The sequence below is a fragment of the Triplophysa rosa genome, linkage group LG8 (assembly GCF_024868665.1).
Source record: "Triplophysa rosa linkage group LG8, Trosa_1v2, whole genome shotgun sequence".
Taxonomy (NCBI): Eukaryota; Metazoa; Chordata; class Actinopteri; order Cypriniformes; family Nemacheilidae; genus Triplophysa; species Triplophysa rosa.
The window spans coordinates 26,137,659-26,150,533 of NC_079897.1; the positions used below are offsets into that span (position 1 = coordinate 26,137,659).

At 40.2% G+C, this 12,875-nt stretch overlaps 1 protein-coding gene across 7 annotated transcripts in view; it reads right to left on the reverse strand.

The window, feature by feature from the left end:
• Positions 1-1,225: 1,225 nt before the first annotated feature.
• The window catches only part of rbms3 (RNA binding motif, single stranded interacting protein), a 128,873-nt gene continuing 117,223 nt past the window's right edge, over positions 1,226-12,875 (reverse strand). For 3 of the 7 annotated variants that reach the window (XM_057339183.1, XM_057339182.1, XM_057339186.1), the window contains 5 exons: positions 12,138-12,188; positions 6,808-6,918; positions 5,279-5,362; positions 4,875-4,996; positions 1,226-4,541 (listed from right to left, as the gene is read on the reverse strand). In XM_057339183.1, the coding sequence (XP_057195166.1) occupies positions 4,538-4,541; positions 4,875-4,996; positions 5,279-5,362; positions 6,808-6,918; positions 12,138-12,188 (372 nt within the window). In that variant the 3' untranslated portion in view covers positions 1,226-4,537. Of the gene's footprint in view, positions 4,542-4,870; positions 4,997-5,278; positions 5,363-6,807; positions 6,919-12,137; positions 12,189-12,875 lie in introns of those variants that run through there. The other 4 variants (XM_057339185.1, XM_057339184.1, XM_057339189.1 and 1 more) reach the window with 2 other exon arrangements.

Below are 12,875 nucleotides of genomic sequence, written 5' to 3' on the forward strand. Positions count from 1 at the left end.
GTGCATTCGCTATCTTTATTGAACGGTCTGGAGTGCAATGGGATCCATAGATTCACCAACACAAACATGTTATCTGAAAGTGAAACAAGAAATCTAAAATAAATATCGCAGTGTTAATGCATTTAAAAGACTAAACAAGCAAGACAACAACAGCAGTGTGTCAGACACTACATTGATCGAGCTTCTTAAACAGAAGAAGAAACCGAGTAGTGTGCAGTATACAGAGCGACTCCCTCCTTCTAGCGGACTAAATGTCAGATATGAAAATGAGTATTGTTGGCTGGATAATGACAGACAGAGGTTGCGGGGTGGGGGAGGTCGGGTTGAAAGGTCAATGCAAGACTGAAACGGCCGCTTGTGTGTCCGAACAATCCCTCCATCGATCAGAGTCTAAGGAGTGGGAGGAAAAGCGGCACAAATGGTAACTGGCCACTACAGAGAGCGACAGAGGTCACTCCAGTCTCAGTCTTTTCATGGAATCAGCCGTTTCAGAAACGCGTCTACGAGAAATTGTTTAGGATTGTATTTTTTTCCCCTTAGTGCAACTAGGCTCCAAACAGACTTTTGGAAACACTGATCAAATGCATCACTATACAAATTCAAACCAAATGGCATCTGCAAATAAAGGATGCTGGAGCGTTTTTGTTTGCAGAGCCATTTTTATGCAATAACATTTGCATTTGTCTTACAATATCATATTAGAGTTTTAGTGGAGGTATGAAGTCTGTTTGTACACTTGCCTGCTAGCAGAAAAAGCACAGGTGTAGGTTGTCACGAGCTATACCTTTCATCTTAAACTCAACAGTCAATTGTAAAATGTAAATGTTAATGAAACCTTGGAGTTGCGGTTAACTTTTCTGCTTCTCGTGGTTAAACACAACATACTTTACCTTCACATTACACACCGAATGACTGCAGTCTGTTAGCACAGGTATGTATACAAGTCATCTGCTAAAGATCTGGAAAACATCTGCTGTGTAATAACCAAGTCGCGTACATTCTAAATCATAAACATCTTACAGACATCTTCTAGATGTCTATATGACATCTGACAGGACAATAAAAAACCCGTCAAAGGCAGACATCAAATAGACGCTCCAGATGTATGTCACAGAGTCTGTGGTTGATGTGTGCTATCATATCAGGTGTCTTCTTCATAAACCGCTTTCTCTCTTAGCACGGTGTAAAAAGGAACCAAAAAGCTCAAACAGAATGGAAAATGGTGTGATTTTGTAGATTTTTTTATTGAAAGCTTCATCAAAAGAAAAATGAATAAACAGAAGTTTAAACCTAACATCCACTGGTCTACAGACGCTCTCGGGATCACAGCTCGAGCACATGGGAGGCAAGAAAGTGAAGCAAGTCAGAAAATCATCGTAAAACAGTTCCTCTTTCATATTTCAACAACACCTGTACAGAAAACGGTTCCATAAATATTTCTCTATTTCATCTGCCAGTACGTCTCTAATTGAGGTTTTGCCGTTTGTGGTCAATTTGGTTGCGTTCCACGACCCTTCGCGTTGAGTTGAAAGTCTCGACGGTCCGGTGAACGTTCTTCGTTTAAAGACCTCAACCGCGACAGCCAATCAAATACAGATGAACAATGCATGGCCTGGACCTCACATCCAATGGAAAACAGAATGTCACAATGGCAGCGCAACGTTTGTAGTTTGCGAAAAACCTTTTAGCTTACTGAATCATAGCTGGGATGAGAACTCTGTCCTGAAGCTAAGGAAACATCCAGCTTAATCTCACGCATTAATTCACTCCATAACGAGAGGCATGAAGGCCGCAGAGTGCACAATGTACTCGGACCTAAATGAAACCACACGTACATCTCTCGTAAGAGAACATCAGCCCGGGTTACTTCTCTCTGTAAATACTGAACGCTTGATAGCAGCGAGCACATGTTAAAATCAACTCTCCAAACACACAGTGGAGAACAGACACAAAACACAGTGACTTTTTTCTTTCTTTTTTTTTGTTTTCGTTTCAATAAGTGACAATGAAAAGCTTGTTTTCCTTATTGAAGCAGTGCTGCCTTGGTCCTTACGATTATCACAACATATTCCTCCAAACTGCGATTCAATCCAAAGTGTCTTCGCCAATTGCGTTAATACCGCCCCCTAGTGGCTCGTTGATATCATTACGTGGTTGTACTGCAGAGGTCCTGTTGTGGAGATTCTGAGAAGACCAAAGAGACTCAACTCTTGGTAAACACAGTGAAAGATGTTATAAAGAGCGCATGAACCACTATGACAAGCAAATACACAAATCAAACTCATCTTTAGTTTTTTTTCCCCGTGGGTCCCTCAGTAACACAGTTCATACAAAAAATGTTAGAATATAATTCCAAGTACGACTGCCTTCTTCCTATTGACAGGTGCATTTATTCCCAGAGCACCTCGAGAAGTCTTCATGACCCTGACTGTAAAACTAGGAGGCGTGTTTATGAGGCAGTCTAGAATTCACCATGTGTATTGAAACTCTTTGCTGTAGTGTTATCCTATGAAATGAACATCCTTCCCACTGTAAATAAACGACAGCAGCCTTTAAAAAAAACATGATTTTTACCTCCATTTACTCTTGTATTTGCTAGTTCCCCTGTCTGGAATGGGCAGCTTGAAAAGTATAGCAGATTTCGGAGATGCAAGGCCGAAATTGAATGTAATGTCATATGTTTTACTTTGATAGAAACAAGGCACCTGAGCATCCACCCAATCTCACGTTTAAAACGGGCACCTTCGTGTTCTCTTTTCTCATGCGAGATTTCCAATGGCATCGGGTAGATTAAAGAAACCTTGCATTTAACATGAGGAGTTCGATCGCTACGACTGCAGACACGTGGAGGACTGGGAGTCCTATTTTTTAACGGATGCTATTTTTGCTCATGTATCTCAGTGCCCCCAAAGCAAAGCCCACCAAATTTTGCCTACATTCCTGTGTTTCCTCATAGTAAAATGATGCTTTCGATGAGGTAGTGATCTGTACACAGAGTTTAAATACACACTAGTGTTTTTATTCCTTCCTGTTGAGTTAAAACGATGACAGCAGCCTTCTGCATAAGAAAGCTCTATGGATGTGTGATGTAGCGACTGACCCTAGGTCAGTGACCGAGAAGGTGCAGTGATGGAGAGGTATAGCTCATGGCCAGAGGCTAGAAAAGAATGAACGATGGGTCAGTCGCTCTCTGACGCCCTCTGGTGGAAAGATCCCACTCGTGCAAAATCCGTGACGGTGCTTTTGCCTGTCAAACTGAACATTTGACATAGATTCTGCAACAGTGGAAGGAAGTTTAAACCTTCAAGAGTACCGATCTGGCCGTCGAGGTCAAACAGATACATCTAGAACATAATTATTAAAACACCAAAAAATCTCAAATAGAAAACAAGAAAATGAAAATGTAATCCACTCCACTGTCTTGAGGGGGGTTTCTTCATCTTTGGTATAAAATATGCCGTCCACGGGCTGCATTTGATCCACAGCTAAGAAAGACTAAAGAAATTGTCAACAATTTCCTATTTCTATTGCTTTTTGCACACATTTGCTTTTTTGTTTTGATTTAACCCATAAGCTCTTATCTATGTAGATTTGCACTGCCAGTACAATTTTTTTTACCGTTTTAGTTTCTTTTTTCCGCAATGAAACAAGCAAAGCAGGCTAAAAACACCTTAAAGCTCATAAAAATATTGCAGATAAAAACAATAATGCCATTAAAAATGATCTGCACTACACAATAAACTGCAATTCCCATGATGCAGTGGATTAACCTTTTGTTTCTAAAAAAAATGCTCATCATCATCATCATCATAATAATTTGTCTGTCTTCTCTTTTAAACACCAAGTCACCACTGATAATTTAAAACGTCTCCAGTAGACCTCTCTCTCTCTCTCTCTCTCTCTCTCTCTCTCTCTCTCTCTCTGCTCTATACACGTAACCTTCCTTTCGGTTTCTGCTTATTTTCACTGCATTGGTCAGTCTGTTCGGTTCAGACAGGAAAAAGTCTTAGATGTTTCTCAAAATTAAGGCAACAAAGATTAAAAACATTGATATTCTCTAGAAAACTAAAATCTAACTCATAAAAAAGAAAAGTAATAATAGCTTAGAATCCGAGGAAGACTTCTTTAGCTCCATCTCTCACTGTTTTACAAGAACGTGCTTCCTCATCTAATAGAAAAGCCCACTGTTTCTGAAACCTACCAGCACATTCAAAAACAAAACAAAAACTATAGGAAAACTTGTACTTGTACTGAATTCGTCACTTCGTGAAGGTTAAGTTTTTTCAGGTAGCCGATTAACAGTAGGCTCGATCTCCCACACTGCATTTCTCCTGTTGAAGTTCTAGATGTGAGTTCTCCAAAAGGTCCTCCGGTGTGGGCCAGGTGTTAAATAAATGGTTTGTTTTTTGTTTCGATGCTTGTGCGAAAGTAGACACAAACGTGTTTTCCTATCTCTTGCGTTACGTCTTCAATGTTCCCTCGCAGTCCCCCAGTCTCAAGGCAACACTGTCACCTCAACGCCCCCCTCCTCCTCTGGTTATCTGAGGAAACGAGAGAGAGACGAACCAGACTGAAAAAATGCACGTAAACACTTGGATTTTCACTGTTTTTGTACACCCATTATCATGAAATTAATATCACCCAAAAATGAAAATGATTTCATTCTCGTATGACTGCAGAACACAAAAGAAAATATCAAGAAGAATGTCGGTAACCAAGCAACATTGGCCCCCATTGACTTCCACTGTATGGACACAAAAATGAGACATTTCACCAAATATCCTCTTTGTGCCTCTTTTGTATTTTGGGGTGGACTATCCCTTTAAGTGTCTATTTGTCTAATGTATATATACTGTAAGTGCTCACAAACTTACTTAGCGGATTGAAAAGAGTAGGTGGGCACGTGATCGCTGGTGTTGTCCATGCCCAGAGGCTGTTGACCGCCGGCGTCCTGCGACGAAGGAACGCTCTGTGGAGAAGCCTCCGTCACCACGCCCTGCAAGGAAGTGATGTCATAATTACAGGAAGTCTTTTCCTCCAAAAACCAAAAAAACCTTTTAACCTGAAAAGGCCGCCTCAGGTTGTGTCGGGTACTCAGACTGGAATTAACTTAACACATGCAGCACGATGAAGTAAGGCCTTGTAAAGCCGGAATAAAACACACTAAGGAAGCGGTGGGTGGATTTCCGCCCAAGGCGACCGATCTGCACACGTTCAATTAGCACCAGTCATCTAATCAGTGAGAGCGGTGAATAGATGCAGTCACGCAGAAACTCACCTCCATCGAGACAGCTGAGGCAGGCACCGGAGTGTACTGGGGAATGTAGGTCCCCTGCATAGGAGCAGCCGCCGCAGTCATGTACTGCGATCAAACACATGAGGGTTTCAGCAAGTGCACTACAATAGTGTTTGATGCTTAAAGGAATAGTTCACCCAAAAACGAAAAAAAATCATGTCACATGTCATTCCAAACCACAGATGAAAGGGTCACATGCAGGTTTGGAAAAACACGATGGTGAATTAATGAGGACAGAATTTTTAGTTTTGGTTGAACTATCCCTTTACAATCTGGGGCCTCACGTGTAAAGCTTTGCGTAGAGTTAAACCTTAAAGTCTGTATGGTGTGCACATATTTTTTGATATAAATCATGATGCGTGAAAACATTCGTAAGCACATTTAAATGCTCATTCTGTGCACGTTTATACACCAGACCCCTGGTGTGTCCTAAAGCCTTACATATAAAACGTACCTTTATGTAGGCTACTTATTATTGGCTCTAAAGGCGAAATATGAAAGGCTTACTTTGGATACAAAATGAATCAATAAATATTTAATACTTATTACTGCTAAATTAATAAACGTTCAATTCAGTTACCTTGCATTTCTATAGCGCTTTTTACAATTTTGCATTTGCAAAGCAGCTTCACATACATGTTACATTTACATTTCAAAGTCATGTTGAAGAAAAATAAAACGTATAGACCATGCAAAACATGCTATTATAATCACAGTATTATAGTTTTTATTTGAATGTTATTGTAGTTTTATCAATATTTAAAATCAGCTTTTATTTTTAGATTTGTAGTTTTTATGTTAATTTTAGTTAAAATTTTAGCAATATTGTTATAGGCTTTTGTGATTTTACTATGTATTCCTTTTTTATGTTGCTATATAGGAATGTTTTATTTGAGTTTTTGTTTAATATCATACTTTGAGTGCCTTATTTCATCTTATTTATGAGGCAACATTTCCATTTAGTTTAGTTTCTACACTGATTTCTGGCCAATATTTTATATAATTTCAATAAACCGAAAGGTTTTAATTTGAGTAAAACATAATAACCTTGATTATAATCCATGATAATATTGCAATTTTCTCAAAAATATGTACTTTGACAAAACTGAAGTTGTCAAAGTTTGTAATGTAGTGGAATTGACCTAATTTACTTTTATTAGTGTTTTAAGCAAAATACTTGAACTTGTACCCTAAGTGAAACCATAATCTTCATCTCAATATCATTTCTCAGTATTTCCTACACCCCTGGGTAGAGTTTGTCCTTTGTTTTTTCCTGTGGCTGTTTGCAAACGTTTAATTAGTATTTGGCTTCTCTTCTCTGCGATTAATGGAGGCTGGCAGAGGAGCTGGAAGTATTCTGCATTACTGCGGTCCATTTTACTTTGCATTGAAAAACTAGTTTTGGTCTCAACGTGAATTGTTTTGGATTTTGTTGTGAATAGACCACGAGGCGTGGCCCATCATCAGACAAAAAGAGAACCAGTGGAGCGGTCCGGAGAGAGGACACTTACAGTTCCAGTGGTACCCAGGGACAGATGGTTCATCTGCTGGGCGAGGGGACCCATCATGTTAGCCGGCTGCATGGAGATGGCGTGGTCCATGCTTGGCGTGATCACAGCACCCTATGACACACACACGTGAAGAAATGAGCTACCATTCACCAATGTATCTGGACAACTTTATTAGCGATGTCATGCTCTCCACGAAAAACTCTTTCACTCATCTCATACGGTCTGTTTGCCTGCAGCTGGGCCCTATTACGGGGGCCAGACGTGAGCTGTTCCACTTCAACAAGTGAAATAATGCGATCCAAATGCGCGTCATGCATACTTCTGCTGAGATGATGCATCGCCCACTTAACAGCAGAGCTGCTCGGCTCCACAGACGTGTTTACGTTTCAAGCATGCCGGGATGAGAGTGCTAACACATGTGAGGTAAAGAGAGAGAGAGACAGGCAACGATTTGTAAGGGCTGACCCGAGCCATCATCCGAAGCGGTCACATGACTGAAGTAGGCCAGAAAGGTACGCGCGCGCCGGTTCTTGCATGCCAACTTGATTAGGATTAAGCTTTCCGAGGAGACCCTTTGTCAAGTGCTTTGTCATGAAGTTCAATTCTTCTCAGATGGTTTGGCAAAGGCCGAGATGATGAGAAACTGTTGTTCAGTTCTGGTGACACACTGTGAGAGACTCTTTCCTGTTAGCGATGCTCTTTTTAACATTGTTCTATCAGTGTGGGAGAAGATTCCCCTCTTTAAATTCATTCTTGACTGCATCTGAACCCTTGAGGAAGATTCAACTAGGAGTGATTTAGATGGTTGCAGGTTTGGCATGGTTTTAAGCTGGTCCTATATGGTCATTACCTGACTTACAACACTGAATGGATTCAAGGGTACAGTAGAGCACGATGAAAAACCGTGATAAATAAAAACATGTTGAAAAAAGGCTGTAAGATTTATAGACATTTGAAAAAATATCACAATACGAGTATGACAATGGTTTGCATTAGGTGAAAGATTTCAATACTTTAAATAAATTGTCTGCGTTTTAGAGACCAGAGAGTGATGCTGCTTTTCCCAGAAAGAATGGCAAACATATATGTTAGTTAGATATTTTTCAAGTTTTTTCATTTCATCGCTGTCCTTCCAAAACCTCAGATGTCCAAATTCATAGTTTTTCCAGAAATGATTACATACTGTGTTGTCAAAGTTGACAAGCGCTTTTTAATACGTTTTATTAGATATTTGCAAAACCCAATGACAAACATAAAGGGTGACTAATAATACTGACATATGACAAAAAATAATGAAATATGGAGATACGAGGTTTCAGAAGGAAAGCAGCGAAATATTTTTATACAACTTTAATGATTACAAAATGTACAATTAATACAAAATATATCAATATAATATAATAATTTAACATTTCAGTAATGTAATAAATCTAAAATGTATCATATATGAATATATATTAACATATGAAAACTAATATTATAATATAATGATGTTTTTTTTGGATATTTTTTATATAATTAAATATTTACATTACCCTTTTCCACAAAATTGAAGCATTTTCGTATCGCATTCATATTAGCAAATTATTGCACGTGCACCCCTTCCACAAAGTTAACCTACTAAGAATTAAAAAAAATATTTTTGCTCTGTTGCTAGGTAACCAAGCAATGTATTTGTGACACTGAACAAAACAAAACAAAACAAACAAAAAAATCATCAGAAGTACGCTTATGTATCTGGCAAAACAACTCAATGAGTAAAAAATATGACTTACTACACTATGTTCTCACCAAAAGTAACATTTTGAGCCAGGCGACTTTATTTGTGACACTGGCCATGTCAAATTGACGGTTTAGACATTTCTAAAACGATCATCATTGTATTGTTGAGTAAAACAATAATAGTTCAAAATAAATGACTGTTACCTTGAGTAAAAAGTACCAGTTTCTAATGAAGTGTATGCCAGACAATCTGCCTAAAAGAATAAAGTGAATACCGGCGTACGGCAAAATAAAAAAAGCCTTTACACACAAAAGCGTGTAACTTCAGCAGCGTCTCTGTCTGTCTGTCTGTCTGTCTGTCTGTCTGTCTGTCTCTCAGCGAGTGGTGCTGGTGCTTTTAGCAAAGCCTGTGTTTGAAGAATAAACCGTACAGACACTTGGTGTCAAAAGCCCTCTGTCTCTATTCAAGCCTTCAGAGGTAAAACGCTCAGCCTGTTTCGCACGGCTTCGCTTTCAGATGCGAGAGCCTCCAGCTAACAGTTCCTCCGCCCCACGACACGCTTTCATAATGAAGAAATCCACGCTGAATAATTCTCCACTCTAATTTACAGCCATATCAGTGTGAGACTTAGACAGATGAATAAAGCTGCGCTTCTGTGTGTGTGTGTGTGTTTTCCTTCATCTCTCTGAGGGGAAGTATTGGAGAAGTGAGTGACATTCGGAGAGATTTCTGCATAGAGCAGAAGCAGCCTGTAAAATCTCTCTCTCTCTCAATCTGTGTCCCCTTCCCTTCAAACCACAGCCTGTATACTCATTTTCAGCCTCAGACAAAACATACATTTATCTAAGCCGATTTTTTGGGACTCGGATGCCAAAAAATGTCTGTGCGCACAATTTAAAGCCCAAGGTTCTGATGTGAACTAGACAACCACAAATCTCATGTGACATCACAGGAAGGCGAGTTTTTGCCAAGATATCTTCAATAGAGACAGGAAAAGGAAGTGACTCTTTTTGTTCCTCTCAGGTACCGGTGCTTAAGAAAACAGGCTGCCAGGGAGGATGTTTGATATCAATCTTCAATACATTTGCTGCTACACACACAATATGTACCAATTCCCACCATTTAAAGACAATTCTTAACGTATATGGTTCTTCTCACGCAAACGCACGCACGCACGCAGACGAGATGTGCTGCTGAATGGCTGCCAATTCCCACCGATCAAACACAGGCAGAACGGGCTGCGATGGAGCTCTGATAAACTCAAATCTTTATTCAAACACGGGCTTCTTTGTTTCGGCAAATGGCCGTGACTAGCAGGGGCTTAGAGAAGCGTTTCATTTCTTTTCTCTCGTCTTGCGTGGCGGTTCCACTTTAAGCAGCTTTGCTGTAATGCACTGCCGTCTTGATTCATTAATGTTCATTTCCAGGATGTGATTTGGTTAGGGCGGCTGGGGATTCTTCTCCATACTGTGATGGAATGTAACAGGTACTGTTGAGTGATGGCCCTCTGGGTGGTGCATTGTGGGTAAGTGGTTGGTTGGTATGTACAGTATGCCCCGCTTTAGAGAACAGGTGTTTTTGGCCTTGTTTTGCATGGAAATGCTTATCAAATGTGATAGATTTACTATTTTAACCCTAAAGTAAACGTTTTGTCAACATTTATTCAACCTGATGTCGTTCAAAGCATCTGTGGAACACATGAAGATATTTTGAGAAATGTCTCGGTGGTTTTGTGTGCATACAATGGAAGTCAATAGGGGCCAATTTTCTTTGGTTACCAATGTTCTTCAAAACATCTTTTGTGTTCTGTAGAAAAAAGAAAGTGATACAGGTTTGGAATGACACGAGGGTGAATAAATTATTTTTAAAAAATCATTTTTTGGGTGAATGATTTAAGCATGAACTACACACAAAAATAGTAAAACTTTATTAAAAAAACACAATTAATTGCAAAAGTATTATTTATATTTTATATACTCTATATATTTTTTTTCCTACAATTTTCTAAACCTTTTTAATGAAACCTTTTTTAAGAATTTGTTAATTAAAATAACCTCCAGGTCTGAAAGTGTAAAAATGTACTGATATTTATTTTCAGGTTGTCCACGAGTGTTGGGGGATCGACAAGCATTAACCAGCATAAAACATGTATATATTAATTACATGTCGTAGTTTTTTAATAAAGTGTCTCATGGAGAAGAGAGGACACCCATATACACCCCTACGCACACACAGCTTATCTGATTTGGATAATAATGCATAACTCAGCTGCATGGCTAACATAATCAGCAGGTCACAACAGCAGGTGCACTTAAGACCGTGATGTAAAACACACACACACACACACACACACACACATGCACGCACACACGCACGCACACACACTCTGCTGTGCGGAGAGAGAATTCCGAGTGCTTCCATTGTCTGCTGATCTGCTTAAACCCTCATCGTCGGCTCCGGTCGCTATGGTCACGTGTATCCACGGTAACAAGGTGCCAAATGCAGCAGCATTCTCCAATAACAATGCGTCCCTTTTCTCAGCCACTTTTAATTGCTTTCTCTCTTCGCGGGATCCACAAAGAGAAAGGAAGAGAGAAAAAACCTGACTTCTCCAGGTTTTTGTTTTCTCTCCAGGAATTTCAAATTAGAGATCAGTTCACAAACTCCCACTGCCTTTTCAATAGTCTCTCGCTCGCTCTCTCTCTCTTCCAGGCAGCTGAGGTCTTATTTGACGGGTGGCCAGATCATTAGATTTGAGGGTTTGGTTACAAACACATTTACACAACATAATCATCATTATCAAACCTCCCGTCCTATTACACACACACCCCGAATCTGGGATATTATTATCAGACAGACAGAAATCTGCCCCTTCTTCTGTATTCTGCCGTCTCTCCCTGAATTCACCTCCGTCTGCCTGCTGCGGATCTGGAAACAGCTGACTGAAGCCTTTTCCAGCCCCGCCGAGGAAAAAGGCCTGATCCCAGACTACCTCTGGCATTTCCAGGGTGGAATGCAGACCCTTGTGTCTTACAGTAAATCCAAGTTCAGGTGAGAGCCAGAGAGACGGTGGTCACAGGGTTACCTTCTTGATACGAGACTTCAACGTTTGTGCGCATTGTTTGTGTGTGTATTTGTGGAGTGAGACGGGGATCTCTTCAGGTTGACAAAGTTGTGTCGATGGGGCTCAGACAGGGATCTTTTTATCTGATCCAGACTGCGGACTGACTGGAGGCAGGAGATACTGTACTGGATTCTTCGCCTCTTAAAGGGACAGTTCACCCAAAAATGTCTTGGATGACAAAAAGGCAAATACATTTTTTTTGGATGAAATATTCCTTTAAACGCACACACACACACACACACACACACGTCCCATCTCCGACCTCTCACTGCTCCTGCACCTACTTGCTCTTCCACAAGAGGGCGCACGCTCGAAAGCTGCATTTTCTTTTACTCACACATACAACATCTTTCTCTTTCAAAAAGATGAACTCGTTCACTCTCACCTCATTCCTCTCCATCCTATCTATTTGTTTCCTTCAACACCGTACATCCCCGACACACACACACCAAGATTAATGAGCACCTCCTGAGCAGCACTTACCGTAGGTTGCATAACATACTGTTGGTGAGGCATCCACGACGTACTCTGGACCTGTGGGCGGAAACCAGCATTTCTTAATTTCACTCCTCACCCCCCTCCTCGCCTCCCCCTGCTGCCTCGGAGCCCCGATTCCCACAGAAGAGCCGAGGCAGGAGCGAGTAATACAGTGTGATAATTACACAGGGATCGGAATTCTACAGACGGCGATATTGCCTGCTAATTACAGAGCTGCCGCAGCAATTTCATCATCTCGCGCTGACTTGGACCCCAAAAATGGTTCCTTTCATCTCGCCCTCATTGTAATTCTCAACAAAATGCCTCTCAGGCCAACCATTATTTCATTTAGGACACAATATACTTGTGCATTGTTTTTAAACCACGAGCGCATTTCCGGTGAATCTGAGGCTGGTTGTCACAGTTTTTACTCCAGGATTTTTTACATTTAATTCTATTTTAATCAAGGTACAAGTTCAATATAATTCAGCTACAATGTGAATTTTGCCTCTATATTGCCATCTCTGCTTGAAACATAAAATTGCAGGTTACTTTACATAATTATCTTTATGTGGACATCAAATGACATCAAACTGTAATTTCCCGACATCAGGGCTGGGAATCATTTGAATTTGACCAATCCCGATTCTGCTTATCGATTTCGATTCTTATCAATTCCGAGTTTTGATTCCAAAGTTGAAGGAAAACATTTAGATATCAACCTTAGCCTGCTTATTGACTGCT